Here is a 20955-nt window from a genome sequence, read left to right on the forward strand (position 1 = left end):
GACATCGGTTTTTGTGCGTGTGCATGTGGCTGAAAGCGGGGTGGGGGGCGGAGGAGGTAATCAGAGGCAGAGGCGGCAGCAGCAGCAGCAGCCAGCAGCCCTTCTGCACGGACTGCTCGCAGTTTTGACAACAAGCGTTGGTGACCTGCAGCCAGTGGGAGGGGGAGACGAGGCGGGGATGCGATAGGAAAGGCTGGAGGTGCAGAGCGGAGAGCAGACCGGCGCGGGTGAGAGAGACACAGAAGATCACACCGCTAACAACTAGTGATCCATAGCGCAGGCAGCGTCGCCTCAGACCTGAAAGAAACCCCAGGGGCGTGCGCACCTTTTGAAAGCGTGGAGCAACTCATTGGCGCGCTGTTGTGAATGGCAGACTCCGTTGTCATTGTCACAGGTGGAATCCCCTCAAAAAAAATAAAAAGACCGAAGAAGCGTCCTTCGCATTATTTGGGTGGGTGACTATTGTTAATGGAGTCATTACAAAAATAGTAATGAGTGCATCTCTTCTAACTATATCTGAGCCAAGATTTCTCATATTTTTTTCTGATAAAGTTCCCTGGATTTTTTCTTTTTCTCACTACCTTAGAAAAAGGCCACTTTGGTGAATTTTCTCTGAATTTTCTCCACTCCATTTTTGTTTATTTGTTTGTTAATTATGAGTGGTAACCACCATTTTCTAAATAAAAAAAAGCTAGAGAACAACAGTGGTAAGGCAATTTGGACACTGCAAAATGGTGGCAAGGCTACCAATGCAGTTGCTGCTTCCGCCACTTGCAGCAGCAGAAAGAAAAAGATAAATCACCCTTAGGTTAAGTAAGAAGGAGCTGTACTATTGCCTTTGCGGGAGTGGGGGGTGAGCCCCACCCCAAGGAAAATGTAGGATAACTCATTAACTCATCCACCCAGTGGCGTAGCGTGGGGGGTGCAGGGGGGCCGGCCGCACCGGGCGCAACATCTGGGGGGGCGCGCACTCGCAGCTCTCTGCCCCTACCTGGCTCACTCACTCACTGCAGTGCTGGCTGTGCGAATCCGATCCCAGCCGCTGGGTCGCCGCCCACTGTGGAGGGGGTGGGTGTCAGGTGTGCGGTGCGGAGAGAGAGAGCGAGGGACTATCTGGGGGAGGGACAGTGCAGCGGCCGCCCAGCACAGCGCTGTGCGCGGGAGAGAACCACACCAGACCAGACCAGGCAGCAGCAAGAAGAAGCTTGCCTTGCCCTGGGTTAGGGGGCGCAAATTACTTGCCTTGCCCCGGGTGCTGACAACCCACGCTACGCCGCTGCATCCACCCCCAGTAATTTGGCAAAATGCTCCTCTCTTACTAAAAATAATCAGATCTGGCAAAGCATCAACCAGTTCATAGAATCATAGAATTGTAGAGTTGGAATGGATCACAGGGGTCACTTAGTCCAACCCCCTCCAATTAGAATCACAACTAGATCATGCATGGCAGATGGCCATCCAACTTCTGCTTAAAAGCTTCCAATAAATTAAGCGGAACACCATTATCATAGAACTGATATGCACAATGTAGTTCCCTGTCCCTCCACCCCCCCATCCCCATCATACCTACAAGTCCTATTATAAAAAGTGGGCGGAAAACCAGGGAAATAAAAGGTGATTAAGCTGGTTCCAACACTTCTGCTTTTGCCTTCCAGGAGTTAAACATAGTTGGAGTAAATCTATTATCCACTTTTAGACTGGTTCTAAATCCTTGTTTCAAAAAAAAAGAGGAAACACCGATGCTGGGAGACCATCTGCTACTTCCTTTCTATTTGAACTCAGTGTTTGGTATCATCTTCTAAAATAAAAGGAACAATATGCCTTATTTGATGGGCAAGATAATAAAGTTCTACATTAGGAAGTCCCTCCACCCCCTCTTTCAAGGGGAGATATAGCTGCTTTCCTCTTATCCTAGGACGTTTACTCATAAAAATAATATAATTGCCTGCAAGGATTGCAGTTGCTTGGACTTAATCCAAATCATAAGAGAATAATAGAAGAAAAAAGTAAGCTTAGGGAAAAATCTTGTTTTCACCGTAGGCTGGTTTCTACATATACACACATATTCCTCTCTGTTGTCCATCCAGGCAGGCAAGAAGTTCAAGGACACATTGGCACTCAAGGAGAGTGCAAAGCAGGGCCCCTGAGGGATGTAGCTGAGGAGAGTCCCAAGGGCCAGAGAGAAAGGCTTGGAGGGCCACATTTGGTCCCTGGCCCTGAGGTTCCACGTTCCTGTCCCAAGGGCTCAGTCAATACAAGGTTCTTCACCATCCCAGTGTTTTCCTCCTCTTATCAGTCCTCTGGCATAGGTTAGGTTGAGATACATGACTGGTCAGTTTCATAGATGAATGGGTTTGAAAACATGAGCCTCCCTCATCCAAGTCCAGCACTGACCACAACACCATGATGATTACCAGACACTGAGAGATTACCGTACCTTGCCTACAGCTCCTACACACCTCATCATTTATCATTTGTATTGGGCATTTGGCTGATCACTATAGGTGAAAGGAAAGGAAAGAATCCCCACCTCCTTATTTGCATTACTGCAAAGTTTGCTTGAGCATGTTGTAAAAGCAGCTAGATGTGTAAACACTACAAACAGGAGATAAGCCTCTAGAAATATTCCACTCATGCTATAACTTTTGTTTGTGTACATAAGGCCAGGCGTTGAATATTTGTCCTTCGCTCTTTTAACTCATGACATCATTCACATGTGAACCAAGGGCAACTTTGGAAGAGAGGCTCTAGACCCAGCCATATTTGTTCCATATGGTTTTGTGGGTAAAGGGGTTTTGATGGAAGAACATGCTACTTTTATCACTAGGTACCATAACGGTACTGAAAATGAACTGAATCTGAATTGTCATGTCCCTCACACACGTTAAACCAAGCTTTCTGCTAAAAGTACCAGTGCTAGATTCCTTCCCTCCACCCACTTTTGTCAGGGAATTTGAACGCGGGGGCAGATGAGGCAATAAACTGAAACCACTATATTTTCTCCAGAAATGGTCAAAATAATTTGTTTGCTGGGATTTTATCTGGTGAGGTGATCCCACCTTCCTGCATTCAGATTCCATACCCAGCCACAAGGAAACCTTTGGCAGCTGCCCAAATGCCTCCCAAGGTTAGGGAGAAGTATGCTGTGCAATTGATAAGCAGATGGTAAGTCGCTTCCACAGGAGACAGTGATGTTCACCAGCTTCAATGGCTTTAAAAGAGGATCATATTCATGGAGTGTAAGGCTACCAAAGGCTACAAACCACAATGGCTGTGCTCTGCCTCCACTGTCAAAGGCAGTAATGCTTCGGAATTGCTGGAAACTGCTGAGGTTCTGCTTGCAGATTTCCCCACAGGCATCAGGTCGGCCACTCTGAGAACAGGATGCTGTACTAGATAGGCCATTGGCCTGATCCAGCAGGCTCTTTTTGTGTTAAGAAATTCATACCCACCTATGCAGGTTCTGAAGCTGAACAGCAGAGCGGAAGAACAACTCTGAACCTGAAAGATAAAGAGGAATTGGGTTGGAATAGTAGAAGGCTTTTGTCCATGGAGTTTTCTTGGCAGGGATACTAGAGTGGCTTGCCAGTTCCTGGTCCAGGTGGATCATGTTTAGTCAAAACTCTCCACTATGACCTGTCCGTCTTGGGTGGCCCTGCACGGCATAGCTCATAGCTTCTCTGAGTTATTCAAGCCCCTTCACCATGGCAAGGCAGTGATCCTCAACAAAGGTCTGTATAGTTAAAGCTATGGTTTTCCCAGTAGTGATGTATGGAAGTAAGAGCTGAACCATAAAGAAGGCTGATCGCCGAATAATTGTTGCTTTTGAATTATGGTGCTGGAGGAGACTCTTGAGAGTCCCATGGACTGCAAGAAGATCAAACCTCTCCATTCTTAAGGAAATCAGCCCTGAGTGCTCACTGGAAGGACAGATTGTGAAGCTGAGGCTCCAATACTCTGGCCACCTCATGAGAAGAGAAGACTACTCGGAAAAGATCCTGATGTTGGGAAAGCTTGAGGGCACAAGGAGAAGGGGACAACAGAGGATGAGATGGTTGGACAGTGTTTTCAAAGCTACTAACATGAGTTTGACCAAACTGCTGGAGGCAGTGGAAGACAGGAGTGCCTGGCATGCTCTGGTCCATGAGGGTCACGAAGAGTCAGACACGACTAAACGACTAAACAACAACAACAACAGTAGAAGGCTTAGACAGCCTAGGCTGGCTCATTGTTTGAGTCAACAAACTACCTAGTCACATACCTGGGATAGAGGTGGAAGAGTATATAATTGGAACCACCCTAGTTAGTCAGTTAATTACGTTTGGAGTTATTTTTTAAAAAATGTTTTTATTGTAATGATTCAGCTCCCCTCACCCTCCAATTTCAGGGCTGTTGTGTTTGCAGAAGCAAACACACACAAAAAAAGTGTTTAATGGAATCTTGCTTAAAAACTAACCACATGTATTTGAGAAAGTAGTTTCCACACAAAAACTTTATGCTATAATAAATCTGTTAGTCCTGAAACTGCCACAGGACTCTGTTGTTTACTCATTATGGAAGTACAGTATTGAAGGCACAGGATGTGGGTCCTGGCTGTGGACCCTTAATATATTATGTTGCTCCTAACTGGTCACTTATTGTTTTGAAAGCTATAAACATTTTTCAGACAGCTGCTACAGAGGCATGTTTAGGAAGCAGAGTCCTGATGGGCTTATGCCTTGTTAAGGCACATTCTTTGGTCTAATGGTGATACAGTGGTACCTTGGGTTAAGAACTTAATTTGTTCTGGAGGTCTGTTCTTAACCTGAAGCACCACTTTAGCTAATGGGGCCTACTGCTGCTGCTGCTGCGCGGCTGCTGCACAATTTCTGTTCTCATCCTGAAGCAAAGTTCTTAACACAAGGTACTATTTTTGGGTTAGCGGAGTCTGTAACCTGAAGCATCTGTAACCTGAAGTTTATGTAACCCAAGGTAGCACTGTACTTGCGATTTCCCAAGCTTAAAGACTACAACCCCCAAGGAGACTTTTCAAGCGGCTTCTGTATGAAACAAAAAGCAGGATAAAGTTACTGAGTGGATGCGTTTAGGGAAGCAGATGATTGAAGCTGAACTGTAAATACTGCAGTTCAGAGATGATTATCAGAAGATTAGGAACAGAGATGCCTAAAATGAGTTACAGTAAAATCAAGCAATGGATATGCAAGAATGTTAAGGAAGGTAGGAGAGGATATATTGTTTTGATATTATCCCTCCTTACTAATACTTACGCTAGTGAGTAAACAGCAGAGCACATTCCCTTTGCAACTTATTGGAAGCAATCTGATGATTCGTTAGAATCCTTTAATTAAGCAATCCAGCCTGGCTTGTCCCTGGTAAGTTTCCCCTTTATTTCCCTCTTAAAATAATAATAACACAACACAGTCTTCTTTAAAAGTAAGAACAAAGTTTTACTCACACTCAGCTCACCGCAGGAATCTGAAGGCAGGCTTTATCTTGTGGTTACAGTGAAAAGAAGTCTGAGCTACATCTCAGACTTCTGCTTGTGGGCTCCATCGCATGTGAAGGTTAAGCCATGCGCTGGCTAAGAGCCAGGAGAGCAAGAGTCCAAGAGTAAGGGGGAGATGGTTGCGTGACCAGCCCTTTTATCTGGTCAGCTAGGGTCATGCCCATCTCCCTGATCACACACAGGACATCCTCCCTGTCTCCCTTGTCTGGAGCCACATTCCCCTATGGGTCCATTATAGGCAACAGGAAAATGACTGCTCTAGTAATAATAACATCCCACAGGATATGGAGTGGTGTGGATGTGAGTTGAAGATGTTTATGCAGGGTCCTTTAACTACTGTTGCAAGAGCAATGTAGCTTTAAGACTTCTTTGACACAGTCATCTCTCACTCTCAACTCTCAGCTCTCCTCCTCATGGACCCACTCTCTGCCCACACAACCCCCCGTTCAGGTTCTCACTCTCCTCCTCCCACCAGACCCACCCTCTGCCTGCATAGTTTGGGGAAGGAGGAAGAAGAGACTGAACACATGAAAAAGGCATCGAAACAGGATGATCTCAAACAAATGATCACGTTTTTCTAGGGACGGGTGGCAACCCTGGTTACACATGACAATACCAGCCAGTGTTGTTAACTTCTGCGCATATATACCCAACTAAGCACCAAGGCCGTTGCTAACTGTTCTGGTACATGTGTGAGCATTTCCATTACTAAAGGTGTTTATACCTCCACCGATGAGCAACCCTGTAGGATATAATGCCATACAGTGTATGGCACGTGTGACAATTTTGCACATTCTTTGTGTGTGCTGCACTGCATTGCATTCTGTTGTGTCCTGTGTGGTGCTTGTGATGTGGGGAGTACATTATCTAATGTTTGCATGTGTTCTGTCCTATTTTATTTTGTTCTGTTTGGCATATGTATTGTCTTGTGTGTTATTGAAGAATAGCTCAGCCGGTAGTGCACGAGACTCTTAATCTCAGGGTTGTGGGTTTGAGCCCTACATTGGGGAAAATATTTCTGGATTGCTGGGGGTTGGACTAGATGACCCTCATGGCCCTTTGCAACTCTACAATTCTATCTCTTATACCTGCTTAATTCTCACATTGGAGTAAACAGGATTTAGACTATGCACGTTTAGTTGAGAGAAAGCCATGCGCATAGCCATGGGGGTGGCAGGGAGGCAGCTACCCCCTCAATCAAGTAAATAAATAAAAATACTTAACTAACTGACCAACTGCATTGCAAATAACTTGGTTCTGACCCCCTCTAAAACAAATCCTTGCAACGCCCATGGAGAAAGCCCAATCAAATTAAATGGGAACTACTTCTGAATAGATCTCCATAGGACTGTGCTGGTAAGGGGTTTACTTTCACTGGCTCATGCCCTAAATCTCTTCTCTTTTTTTAGACTCAAAATATTTCTTTTTGTTATGTGTCATGCTGGAGCACACCTGCAATTTGGCCTCACAAAATCTGAAGACATTTCAGAACTACAGAGGAGAGCTTACTAGCAGTAAAAAGGTTCTGAAACGGCACCACATGTACAACCTTTTGTTTATTATGGAAACACTTTAATCGCAAATGAAGTCAATTATCTAAGCAGCTAGAGTTGAAAATGTGAACAATGGAATAGTGACATTCCTGGATTTGCATGTAAAATGCTTGACTGGTAATGAAGAGATCAACTACAATCAGGGTCAAAGAATATTATTCTAGGCATTCTACATTTAATCCACTAAAAGCAAAGAAACCTGGAATACTCAGATCTCTCAGGAACAATTCACACATTGCTTACATTTAAAGTGCTTAGGACCCCTTTATGTTAAGATTCACTTATATTAAATGCATTTAATTAAAAATGTTTAGAATCCATCTTATATAATTATCCTTCAGAATCTACTGAGCTGCCTTGCTGAACCGTATAAAAACAAAGCTATTTCAAACAAAACAAAACAGCAGCAGTAAAAGAGCACAGCATTCCCAGATAAGGAATAAGGACGGCTAGTTGTATTCTGAACCTAAGGCCCTCTGAATTTGCAGAGCCTTAGCCTGTCAACCTAAGCATGAATCAGGAGAATATTTCCTGGGAAGGTGATTAGGTGCCACCACTGAAAGGACTCTGTTTCACATTGCCACACACGGCATATCAGCATCACACCTGAGGCTCTATCTACTCAGTCGCTCTCTTTGCTTTGCCAGCACGAGTGCAATGAAAGACAGAAAGATAGACCTGGAGAGGGGAGAGATTCATTCTGTTAAAGCTCCAGCAATATTTTCAGAACCCTAGCAAGGGAGCCAGAGTTTACAAACAGGGGTAGTCAATGTTGTGAACTACAACTCCCATCATCCCTGATTATTGGCCATACTGGGTAAGACTGATGGGAGTTGCTGTTCAATGATATCTGGAATGTTGACTACGGTACAACCTCCTAAAAATATTCTTTAGACTCTCATGCCTAGAGTGCTGGACGGTGTGTGTGTGGGGGGGTGCTAGCTTGCTGGGAATGCCTAAATTTCTAATGCCTGCAAGCCACAAAAATGCTGAACTTCAACACTTGCACTGGCTGGAGCTCTGTAGGCTTAAATAATAATAACATCCCCATAGACTTTCTCCTGCCAAGAGCAGGACTGCCAGGTTCTGCGTATGGCCATTATTATTGCTTTGTTCATATACATAAAAGCCGAGACATGGTCTGGGACACAGTGGTAAAATGCTGAGAGCTGGTTCATACTTGGGGGGGGGGGGAGTGAAAAACAGACTGTTAATATTAATGTACACTGGCAAGAAAGTTCTAGTAATTTTTCCATGCAGGTGCAGACATGGCTGTTCTTGCACCCAGCTTTGATTCCATGCCAATACAAGCTGTTGTTTGCTGGCAAAGGACGGTTGCTAAACGGAGATACTTTTGAGTTCTGAGATTTTAATTTTTTTAAAAAGCAAAGCACAGACTCAAGAATCCCCCCTCTGGTCAAGCTGGAACATGGCCTGGTTTCTTTCTTTAATTTATTAGTTAAAAAAATAGTCAATACTGTATCTGCAATTGCAGTTGCAGATAACAACACTAATTAGCATCACCTTTCACCAACAATATCTAATAAGTTAGCTTCATTTATTTAAGGCAAGTCAATGATGAGAAAAAATGTTTGAGTTCTGGCTTTAATGGTCTGTTGGTGTATCTATTGCAGAGCAAGTCACAATTAGGTGTTCTTGTCTCTGATAAGCTTCGAGAATACTACTAATGACTGGTTGGACCTGGACCGCATGGTCTCCTTGCAATGGCATGTGGAAGCAGTATTTTACATCAGCAGGCAAAGCTTGTTTTCTAAGCATTTCACCACAACCATGAGAACTAGACCCTTTATTCTATTTAAAAAAACATTCCTGAACTTTTCAGTATTTCAGATTCTGCAACAACTTCCACGATAAAGCCCAGATGCTTTCAGAATAACAGCCATTAAAATATCAGGGTTTGATGATAGCTTCCTTCCTATATTTATTCTGCAGTGTATCACCATTCAGATTGAAAAATCCACAATAGGACAATATTTTTCTTAGGACCAGCGAAAGTAGTGAACAAATTTTCTGATACTTCAGAATTCTTTAAAGCTTTTCAATTATTTTGTAAGTTGAATTTCTCTGAGGAGCCAACACAACTCCCTTTACTTCTTGTCATCCAGATTGCTTTTTTACTTTATTTTTTGTACACAGCTAATGACTATGCACAAGTGTCTTACTTCATTTATTTATGGATGTTGGTATTGATAATTAGAAGGCATGAGGAGTGATCTCTATCCCTACATAGTGACTGGTAATTCAACATAGAGAAGTCTGGAACAAGTTGTTTCAGGAGCAATGCATTATGTGACCACAGCTGATTTAGTTTGCTTTACCACACCACTCCAGAATAAGTGATTTAGGACTTTTAACAAACCTGTTCCTCTCTATAAAGCACTTGACATTTTCCATTAAAAGGATAATTAACTTGAAATTGGTGACAAGTGCAACAATTGAATTCACATTAGAGTTAGTATATCTATCATCACTACTGGTTATTCAGGAGGTGTAAGACAGAAGTTAGTAAGCAAGATGAATGAAAAAGGGATTAGTAATTTTGAAAGATTTGTTAAAATTTGTTTTTGGCTGGCTATCTTCTTTTATTGGGTAAGTTACTTTTAGTGGCATATTTACGTTTTGTGTTGAAATGTAGTGATTTGAGTAGAAGCTGTATAATCTATTACATAGCTTTTTTGTTGTTGAGTGAAACATTCTTTGTGCTTACAAATTGAATTGTGTTTGTGTGCAATCAGCTTCTGGTTTTGTTTTAGTTGTTCTGCTGCTGTGCTTTCCCATAATTGTATAGATTTGTAACTGCTATAGGTTAGAAGTCTTAAGATGTCACTGTAAGGTTTCTGTGTAAAAAGTACTCTAGATAATTCTCTAGCAACCTTTCAAGTTGTACAGTGTTAATGAACATAGCCTCTTTTAACAAGTTAAAATAGTTCTATTAAAATCTGCTTGGTCATCCAGTGTTGTTTAACAAAAATTATACACTCCCAGTTTTTGAGAAAATAAGGCTGTAATCCTAACCCCAATGAGTAAAACCCATTGTGTTCAATAGGACTGGGTTCTTAGTAGGCATCATTCTTCTTCTTTTTATTTTTATTATATTTATTGCATTTATATCCCACCATTTTTCAAGGAGTTCAAAGTGGCATACGTGGCTCTTCCCCAACTCATTTAATCCTCACAACAAGCCTGTGAGGTAGCTTAGTCTGAGAGGCGGTGACCAGACTAAGATCACCCAGCGAGCTTCATGGCAAACTGGAGATTTGAACCCTGGTCTCCAAGGTCCTAGTCCAACATTTTAACCACACTGGCTCCCCTTGTATTGAGACATAATGAGAAAGTCAGACGTTCCTATTGGCCTCCTTCCTAAAAAGAAGTGCTTATGCAACACAAAACTTAAGAAAAAGGATGAATACAAAACTGATTGTATTTATATTGAGAGAAAGAGGTGGTATGGGTGAAACGGAAAGGCGGTACAATTCCAGGCCCTCCATGATGCAGCTTAGAACTGGTAAAAAAACAAAGCCTGAAAGAGTACTGTACTGATATAAATTAGCTTTGATATTCTGCATAGGAACAGCCAGCCCATGCAGGATGATACACCAAGGCTTGATCATTTGCAATCAGATTTACAATGGGGAAATTAAAGCAGAGCTTAATGCAGAGACTAGGGGGGCAATTTAAGAAGTTACACAATGCTTGTTTGTCATTTTTAAAATTATTATTATAAACTGTGTGACTAATATGCATGTTTCCTCAAGAGTAAGCTTTCACAGCTTCTTTTATTGACTCTTAACATTCTAGGTCACTGGAGTTGTGTTAATGTGCATTGGAGTATCTGTTCAGGTGAAGCTCCGTGATATCTATGTAGTGATAAATGATGCTGCTTCAGAAGTCCCTATGATCATAACAGTTATTGGCACACTTGTCGTCCTTTCGTCAGCCTTTGGGAAAGTTGCTCTACTAAGACACAGTCCTAACTTGATCAAATTGGTAAGTAATGATACCCAGATTTCTGAGTCAGATCCAAAGCATGAGTAGGCCTTTAAATTTAGCTGAATCTTAACCTCTACCCTTCTGAAGGCACAGAGGAGGGCTGGGTCAAGAGATGCCATACTGTAATTGAATATTTTTTTTTTAAAGTTGCAGTGCTTTCTTATCTGGGTTGTGTAATTCAATGGGGCGGTGCGCTTAGGTCTCTCACCCATTCTTTTAATTCCTTGTAATACCCACAGGAAGAACTATGCTAGGCAACCGTCCTGACAACCACAAATAATAAATGTATTGTTGCCTAAGCATAAGAAATAGGCAAGAAATAAACTAGTAATCTTGCACAATTGATTTCCCCACCCTCACTCAAAACAGATTAGGTTCAGAGCAAACGGTATAATGACCCGTCTTTAGAGCAAGTAAAAACCTTCTGAAGACCATAGGGCATGTACAGTGGAACCTCGGGTTAAGTACTTAATTCGTTCCGGAGGTCCGTACTTAACCTGAAACTGTTCTTAACCTGAAGCACCACTTTAGCTAATGGGGCCTCCTGCTGCTGCTGCGCTGCCGGAGCACGATTTCTGTTCTCATCCTGAAACAAAGTTCTTAACCTGAAGCACTATTTCTGGGTTAGCAGAGTCTGTAACCTGAAGCATATGTAACCTGAAGTGTATGTAACCGGAGGTACCATTGTACACATTAGCCATTATTCTTCCTCTAGTGTATTCCCATTCCTGGCTTGCGTGTACGCACCACATTACCCACAATGCAGAGCTATCCTATGGTTTATTGAGGAAAAACTGCTGTTTGATGTGATTTCCCTCAAACCAGCTTCAATCCAAAAGACAAATTAAACCACATTCCATTCGCAGACAAGCTGAGGTGTGTAACTTTGAGACATCCATTGCAAATTCACAGATGGCAGCGTGTGTGCGGATGACGACTTCATGAGTGGGAACTGGAGGGGGTACCAAACAGGTATCCCTGCCACCTCTCTGGTGTACTTAGCAATGTGCAAATGCATTGTGTTTTAAGCCGCTAATGTGTACATATCTTATATGAATGAGTTTTTGAGTATACTTTGTGATAAGTAAAAAAAATCCTCCCTATGTAGGTAACTGTTCTTCATCTCAAACCCTGTTCTCTTGTTCAGCTGGGAAAACTACTCCATCTGAGTGTGTGCCTGTTGGCTTTTAATACTGAACACATGCCCCAAAATATGTTGTTTTAGAAGTGAACATATAAACAGTGGTATACACTTTAACCACAGCAGGTTAATTTACCATGTATGGACCTGAAGGCTGAACTTGGATATGATCAGCCATTTGATTTTGACTATTGCTAAGTGTGACTTCATCTCTTAATCTATATTGGTGCCAGTGATAATGGACAAAATGTTGAATTTGGCTCTGTAGGCATCATACAATCAACTTGGCATCTCAGATAAATTAAAATTAGACTAGGGGATGTGGGAGACCTGGGCAGATAAATAAGAAAAAAATGAGGGCACCAATGCAATTTTCTGCAAGTATTTTTTTAAAAACCACTTAGCACAATCCTGATGTTTGTTGTTGTTGTTAAGAAAATGACCTTTAAGCTGAAAGCAACTCTTCGTTTCTAGTTCATAGGCATATTGTTGGCACTGTTGGTACTTGAAATCACAGCTGGTGCTGCCACCTACACTTACAGACATAAGGTAAGTTTTGTGCCAAAACAAGGCACCACCTTAAATAGTTTTTTGGTGATGTTGGAAAGATGTAGAACTAGAGTCTTACCTAAAGTCAATATTCTCAAAGAGAAGTGGGCAATTGCAGTAAGTGGGATGGGCACATATTTTATTATTTTGAACTGATGCATAATACTCCTGTGCTTACCACCTTCCACAGCAAGGAGGTATTTCTTTCCTTCTCTGTCCCCCTCCAATAAAACAAAAACCTTTTAAAATAAATGTTCCCAATCCAATAGCTTGTGCTTGCAGCCTCGGCTCTGTATACCTGAAGGAGCGTCTCCACCCCCAGCTTTCAACCTAGACACTGAGGTCCACCTCCGAGGGCCTTCTGGTGGTTCCCTCACTGTGAGAAGTGAGGTTACAGGGAACCAGGCAGAGGGCCTTCTCAGTAGTAGTGCCCTCCCTGTGGAATGCCCTCCCATCAGATGTCAACTATACAACCTTTAGAAGACATCTGGAGGCAGCCCTGTATAGGGAAGTTTTTGATGTTTAATGTTTTATTAAGTTTTTGTATTTGCTGGAAGCCGCCGAAACGAGCAACCCAGTCAGATGGGTGAGGTACAAATAATAAAATTATTATTATTATTATTATTATTACTGCTGAATTGTCCCCTCACATAGCCTACCTGCCCATGTGTCTTACTTTTGGGCAGCAGGTTTAGAAGACTACTCCAATCTGAATTTGCCAATATGTGATTGAATCCCACCTGCAAAATAGCCTGAAAACCAGCTGTGGTCTACTAATTCATGTAACTGGAACAAGCCTGTTGGTCAAAACTGGTGTGGAATGAAGAGATCTTCCCAGTCCTGAAGCCTATGTTCTCAGTCTGAAGCACATACTATTTGCTTCAGTGGATAGAAGTAGGATTGGATCTGGTGGGGCAAGTCTTCCCTGGTTATCCTCTATACTTGTTGATCTCTACCTACAGGAGGCCTTCAGGTTATTCTTCTAATTTAAGACTGTGGTCCTTATATTTGCTTTATAAATGCTTCATAACACATCATTCCATTTTTAATTAAACCTTCAGCATTGAAATGAGTTTTTCTTGGGATATTTAACTGTGTGTAAGCTTTTAACTGCCTACAATGTGCTCAATAAATATAGAATAGAAAGGCTGAGGGAGAAAGTATGAAAATAATTTGTCTTGGCTACATTTCCCAATTGGTAAGGAGGACAGACGTCAGAAAGCAAATGAGTTAAACCAGAAGCCTTGCAAGAAACATTAGTGCCAGTCATGTCTTCATAGGGTTTGCCACTAAACTGAAACACCAGAGAAAATACGGAAACACTTCTGCACATTGTTAGACTATACCACAGATGGTCCCCATTTTTTCTCCAGAGCTAGTGTAAGAAGTGCTTCCTTAACCAAAATATGTAAATGGATTTCCATTCCTGCCTCAGCCTTGAGTGAGACCCTATGTGTTGCAAGTTGATGTACAAAAGGGGTGTTAGCTTGGAAGCAGTCAAGTAATATGCAGTCTAGTAATTATGCTTGGAACCTTGTAACTTGTTAATGATCCACCTGTTGAATGTGCCAGTGTCTCTCAGATGTTTGAATTCCCCTTTTTCTTCCTTACCTGCTACACAGAAAAGATAATATTGTGTAGTCCTAATTTAAGTGATTATTTTAGATGGATCCTTCTAGCGTACAAAATGCTGTTCTTGCCTAAACTTTCATGGCCAGAATTGTGGGAGCCAAGCTAAGTGGAGGGAAAGGGCCCACTCAGTAAGAGTCCAATTGATTGATTAAGACACAACTTCCACTTGTGTGCTTGAAGTCCTTTCATAAAAAGAAATGGTTCTCCTTAGCTCTACCCCCCTCCATGCAAATTATTTTCTCCTGCCTTTGGAAAACCCTGTGTGTGTTAATGCAGTTGCATCAGACTTTGTTGAGCGATACCTTGAAGACATTGGACAAATATAATGAAGAAGTGCAGATCACCAAAGGTGTGGACTCTTTGCAGACAGAGGTAAGCAAACTTTCTTTTCAATTATAAAGAACAGAGAACTAATGGTGAAGCCCAGTATTCTGGTAACATTTAAGAAGCTCAAGCGGGAATGACAATATTTTTTTTCAGTCTTTCTATGCTGCCATCTAAAGGCTATCGGATTAGACCAGAAAACCCACTGGTTCTGGAAAGAAAAGGGAAGAATCAATCTAAGTCAAGGAGGCACAACTTTGAAGATGGCATGATAGAATGATTGCTTTTTGAGATTTTCTGTCCCACCATTTTCTCTGGTTGAAAAAGACTTTGTAGGGCTTAAAATAAAACCCTTGCAAAACCTGTCTGGCTAGAGTTGACAATGGGAATAAAAGAAATTAGTGTTCACCCTATGGCTGTGACAAATTGTCATAGCGCCTTCAGATTACTTGTTTAGCAGAAGAGCATATTAGTATAAGTAGAATCTTTCTTCATACTTTTTGTTGTTGTTAAGAAGAGTTGTTAGGCTTTCATCAACAACCACACTATCTGTTCCACTGCTTACCAACCTAAATTCCTTTCCCTTCCACTCTAGTTCCAATGCTGTGGTGCAGAGAACTATACCGATTGGCTGAACACAACATTTGGATCTCTCTCTTCATCTGTCCCAATAAGCTGTTGCAGAGTACCTGTGGAAAACTGCATCACAGATCTAAGCAAAGACACAGCAGGCATTAACCAGCAGGTAAAAGCCATATTGTCAAAAACCACATCTTGCATGTCTTGTCTCTTAAGGGAAATGTGTGTTTGAAACTAATATCCTTCAAAGTGGGCAACCAGTTAGGGATGTGCTAGCAAATAAAATGGGCTAGAGCCAGGCGAAAACTAGAGTGCAAGTCTCCCTCTAAAGTCAACCAAACACAGATTAGTGCACATAATCATGTCTACCAAGTGGCAGTGTGGTCCGTGATGTGGGCACATTTTGCAGCCAGCATTGCAGCCTCCAGTAGTCAACCAGCAGAGTTATTTAAGGTGGTCCAGAGATTGCCGATTCCCCTTGTGGGGGAAGGGCCCCCTGGAGCCTTTGAGGGCCTGCTGTGAACAACTGGCTGCACATTGTGAGGATAAAGTCACCCTATTTCTGAATTATCTTGACTCTGCAGCTTCAGTTGAAGCATCCAATTCTATAGTCTGTGACATGTTGTGGAACTGATTTCAGATTATGTGGCCTGATGATGTGGACATCTGTATAGGAAAGTTTTTTAAGGTTTAATGTTTTAGTAAGGTTTTTATATTCGCTCAAAGCCACTCAGAGTGGCTAGAGCAACCCAAACAGATGAGCAGGGTACCAATAATAAATTGTTATTATTTGCTTGTGGCTAGATGCCCAACCATGTGTCCTCTTGACCCCCAACCCCTGGCTATAAGGCATAGTTGAGAGTAACATTGGGAGTGTGTTTTTGGTCTCCCTTGGCGTTCTGCTACAGAGGAGTACAGGGCGCTATTTTATTCCCAGTGTTATAACAATCTATATGGAGCTGTTGAGAGTGAAATTAGGAGATTTAGGGCAAGATGCCATCGGTATGCTGATGTCATTCATCTATGTCTCCATAAAATCTGAACTGGGAGAGGCATTGTGAGCCCCAGACTGGTGCCTAGATGTAGTGGTAGACCAGATAAGGTAAAATAAACTCTGTCTTAGCAAGATAGAGGTGCTCTGAGTGAGTGGTTCCCGCCTCTGAGAAATTGGCCAATTCCCATCTCTAGGTACTCCCTCTGAAGGAGCAGACTTGCATTCTGGGGGTGATTTTGGAGTCAGCTGTGTGTCTGGAGGCCTAGGTAGGAGCACATTTTTTCAACTCTGTGTGGCAGCTGCAGCTGTTCCTGGACTGGTATAGCTTAACCACAAGTAGTCCAAGCACATATAAATACTGAATTACTGCAATGAACTTGATGTGTTGCTCCTGTTGTGCTTGGTCTAGAAACTAGAATGATGAAGCACAATTGCTGACAGGAGGAAGACCTTATCAGCATATAACACCTGCACTGAGATCTGCACTGGCTGCCAGTTTGTTACCAGGCCAAATTTAAGGTGTCACTATTACTATATAAAACCCTTAACAGCTTGGGACCAGTTTACTTAAAGGATTGCAGTATATGCCCACCCTACCATTTCAGCCTATGGAATTTGCACTCTTACAAGTGCGACATAATATCCATTCAGCACTTGCAAGCAAATGATCCTTCAATGCGGGAGTATTTAATATTGTTCTAAATTGGCTGATTTTATATTTTGACATTTTGTCTATTTTTAAGGTTTGCTTTGATTGGTATTTTAAAATGAGTGTTTTAGATTGCTGTTTGTAAATCACAAGCAGTGTGTACGTTTTGTTAAATGAGTAAACAGAGTGCGCATTTTACATCAGTGCATCTGTGAACAGGAAGAACTGTTGCATGTACAGAGAACACATTAAATCGCCTGTCTCTTAAGGTAGCTGTCTATAATGTGTACACCCCACCACACATACCAGAGTGAGCCCAACCAAATTTGGTGTGACATCTTATCTCTCAGTGTAACCAGCACATCTTGGAATACTTAATATGCATGAAAAACATCAGGCTACCACCCTCATCCTTTAGATCTGTCCTGAGTTCTAAGTTGATGGAATTCCAACCGTTCCCCAACACTTTGGTTGGTGTTCAGATACGACGAAGCAAAACTCCATGTACTGTAATGAAAGGAAAAAGAAACTGATCCTATTTACATAAATAGCAGGATGTTCAGTGGTGTACCCCTGCACAAGGTTTGTCTCTTTGTGATGAGAGAGTACGCGCTAGGCACTTCCATTGTATTCCTGTAACATTAATGCAAGCATAGTGCACTGAAGCTAGCAGCACAATCACTAATCATGTAGGAGTTTCCTGAAACTCCCACTGAACTCCCAGTGATCTTACTCTGCCCAGATTCTAAATGCTGATGCTGAAGAACTTATACTCCCATCTTCCAGACAGGAAGGAGGTTGCCCATTCAGGGAAGCATGGCTCACGTAAAGGAAATATCTGCTGATAATCTCTCACCATTAGCCATTTCTGGGCTGGTTCATTTTTAAGTGACTTCTTTGCTAACGCTTTCTTCGCATGCCAGGTCTAAGTTTCTGTTGCAGTAACTTTTGGATTTCACTGAGTGTTTGAAAGTCACAAACGGATTGGGGACTTTGGTCCCAGCACTCTTGGTAGCAGCCTCCAGAAGTGCTCTTAAATGAAGGACCAGGTTAGGAATGTGGCATGGCTGGGCTCTCCAGATAAAAACGTCTAAAAGACAATGATCAACATTGTTTTAGACTGCATATATAGTTGTGTCTAAGCCCTGATCTGGTGCTTGATAAATGAGTCTAAATGTTGCAAAACCTCCAAACCTTCCAAGCTGGCTTGGACATTGCATTCCACCTTGATTTTTTCTTGTGAAGAGGGGGAGGCATTAATTCATTTGTAGCTAGAGGTTCTCGTTCTTGTTGTTTAACCCTTGGAGGCTTCCCCATCTGTTTCCCATGCAAAGAAAAGCAATGACTGCTGGCTTTCCCATCTATCAACCATTTTGGGGAGGAGGGTAGAGGAGATCAGCTTTTTTGTCTCTTGTGATGGTCCCCTTACCTACTGCCTTTAGGAAGATATGGGGATATGATTTAGCTAACACTGGCGGGAGTTGGGAGTCGAGGAATGGTGCCTGTGGATTTAATGATGGGCGTCACTACTTTCTCTCATAATTTGACAGCAGTAATAAAAAGAACTGGAGCTTCTGAAGACTCTCTCTCTCTCTCTCTCTCCCTCCCTCCGTGTGTGTGTAGGAATCTTAATCACAATGTGAAACTTAGATTTTCATTTATTTAAAAAGTTCTGCCTTTGATTTTGAAGGTGCCCCTTGCAGCAATTAAAATATCAGGTTTTTCTCTTTCTTTCTCCAGGGGTGTGTTCTAAAACTGAATAATTGGGTTGAAGAGCAAATTTCTATACTTGGAGGGGTTGGGATTTTTGCTGGAGTTGCACAGGTAAGCATGAAGTGTTAAACTGAAGTGTTAGACTGGTCTATCAAGTAGATCTAGATTTAAAGACTATAGATGGGTGCTATTTGATGTTGATGTTGACAAATGTGAGAGCCAGGCTTTCGAAATATAGAAATAAGGACCAGCCAGATGCATCTGGGTTTTCTAAAAATGTTTTTTTCTAATGTGAGGTGACAACCCTTATATTTCACATTGGGAGCAATGAGCCAAGTGGTTTCCCCAGTGTATATAAAAAAATACATCTAGAGCAAAATGTTTGAATACTGTCTATTGTGTCTTCCTTCTTTGTGTTTCAAGTACCCAAATACCCAATCCTAAATTTTCTGTATGTTCTGTGCTTTCTTTCTAGCTATTTGGGATTCCATTTTGCTATCTGCTGTTGAGAACGCTAAAAGAAAATTATGAACATATTGAATAAGTTTCAAGAAGCTGATGTGAATTCTGCAGCTGGGATTGGAAGAAAACATTTAACAGTGCTTCACTTTTGGGGGGTCCTGCTTGTTGTGTAGTGCATAAATAAAATACTTACATCACTCCAGTGTGGTAGTTCTCAAACGTTCTACTATCCCATGGCCCACTTCAAATGGTTATACAAATTGAGACCTACTGCTCAAAAAATGGCTGCAGATGGAAGCACCATTTGTTGCATCACTTTCTCTTGATATCTGATCCCTCTTTGCAAATTGCTAAAAAAGTTATTCGTCAGTTTCTTCTGTGGAACATCTTGCCACAATTCAGCTTTTCTCAGGACAGAGATAGTGGCTCTGGAGATATTATGAACCCACCTCCCCATTTCAGGCAGAATTTTATGAGGAGGTGCTGCTGTTGTATAGGTCCTCACCCACTCACCCCACACATTGCCTCTTGGTGTCTTTATGCAGCTCCTATGCTTTCTTCTCCACTCTTCCTTCCATTCTTAGCATGTGCCCTCTGGACCTACCCCAAGCTACCAGTTTCTTTCATTCTTCCTTCGTGCTCCTTTTTTTTTTTACATCTATTTCTTTCTCTTAATAAGTTTTCCTCTCTTCTCTTCTTCTTTCCTATTTTGGGAAGTGTGTGTACGTGCGCGCGCACCCCCCTTACTTACCTTTCAAGGCACCCTCTTGCCCTTTTCCTTGAAGAGACTTCCCTTCTCTGCCTGCCAAAGTTCCCCATCTCCCAACCATCTTTACTTGGTATGTATACGCTGCTGTTGACTTCTCAGCAAAACTGCCCAATGCTTGCTTGTCCTTATGAGATATGGACTCATTGTTAAAACTGTGTTTATGGAAGACAATCTTACTCAGCTATGAGTGATCACCAAAGAAGAAGGTGGTAGCTGCTACCTTGGAGTTGGGCAGAAGAAGCTTTCTGGCTTAGCTGGAGAGCAGGTGGGAAGGAAGATTTAGGGGGCTGTGTGTGTGTGTGTGTGTGGTCAGAAGGTTCATCAGCATCATAATAACGGGTTGCTTTCCTGTCCTCCCCCCTCCCCGCCCAATCATCCCTACCCTCCTTCCTCCACACTTGGCCAGCCAGCCAGTCCATCCATCCAATTGTCCATTTCCCTTATTTCCTCTGCTTTTCTGTCCTACCACCTTGCCTTCTAACCTACTTCCACATGTGACAATGCCGTGTGCTGGTGGGGTTCTGCTGGCAGTCAGGCGAGGGAGGAGGCAGCAGGCCCGCTGTGGCCCTGAGGCCCACTGCTAATTCCCCAGTCGAGTTTGAGCAGCACTGATCAATTTTTTTCCATGAAAGGATATATGCCCTGCTTAGAGGAAGTGGTGTGTGTGTGTGTGTGTGTGTGTGTGTGTGTACAGGAGCAGCTCTACCATGAAGTAAAATGAGCTAGCTGCCTCTGGCTTGAACCTAGTCTGTTGCTTTTGGGGGCAATGGAAGACCCTGTCGCAACTGCCACTCCAGCTGGCTCCTGCACATGGAAAGATGGCTGGTGGAAGGGCAGAGTCTTGTCTTGACCTTATTCCCCTCAAGCAACCCAAGTATCTTGAGCCACCCCTCACTGTGATGTGCTGGTAATACAGCTGTTCTCCGCAGACACCTTAACAAGGATAACTATGTTTATAATTAAAAACTTAACTATGTAAAAATTTTCTAGCTTCAACAACAAAGCTTCTATTTATAAGCTCATTATAGTATAACTTACACAAGTTGTTCTGAGAAATGAAGGCAGTGGCTTTG

The 20955-nt window shown here is 42.4% G+C and overlaps 1 protein-coding gene across 4 annotated transcripts; it reads left to right on the forward strand.

Moving 5' to 3' along the window:
* Positions 1 to 170: 170 nt before the first annotated feature.
* LOC309539474 (tetraspanin-6-like) lies at positions 171 to 19315 on the forward strand. 4 transcript variants are annotated; one of them, XM_082235777.1, is made up of 7 exons: positions 171 to 227; positions 10879 to 11067; positions 12686 to 12760; positions 14669 to 14764; positions 15312 to 15461; positions 18679 to 18762; positions 19127 to 19315. In XM_082235777.1, the coding sequence occupies exons 2-7, from the start codon at positions 10897 to 10899 to the stop codon at positions 19193 to 19195; spliced, it is 645 nt and encodes a 214-aa protein (XP_082091903.1). In that variant the 5' UTR covers positions 171 to 227; positions 10879 to 10896; the 3' UTR covers positions 19196 to 19315. The 4 variants fall into 4 exon arrangements, with proteins under 4 accessions (XP_082091903.1, XP_082091902.1, XP_082091904.1 ...); XM_082235776.1 differs by having other exon boundaries at positions 221 to 394; XM_082235778.1 differs by lacking the exon at positions 171 to 227 and adding an exon at positions 410 to 451.
* The last annotated feature ends 1640 nt before the right edge of the window (positions 19316 to 20955 follow it).

This window comes from Podarcis vaucheri, assembly GCF_965113315.1.
Source record: "Podarcis vaucheri genome assembly, chromosome: 1".
Lineage (NCBI taxonomy): Eukaryota > Metazoa > Chordata > Lepidosauria > Squamata > Lacertidae > Podarcis > Podarcis vaucheri.

Coding starts and splice junctions, on each gene's coding strand:
- LOC309539474 (XM_082235775.1), top strand. CDS start 9,595: ATGAATGAAAAAGGGATTAGTAATTTTGAAAGATTTGTTAAAATTTGT. Junction 11,068..12,685: donor GTCCTAACTTGATCAAATTG/GTAAGTAATGAT, acceptor CTTCGTTTCTAG/TTCATAGGCATATTGTTGGC. Junction 14,765..15,311: donor TGGACTCTTTGCAGACAGAG/GTAAGCAAACTT, acceptor CTTCCACTCTAG/TTCCAATGCTGTGGTGCAGA.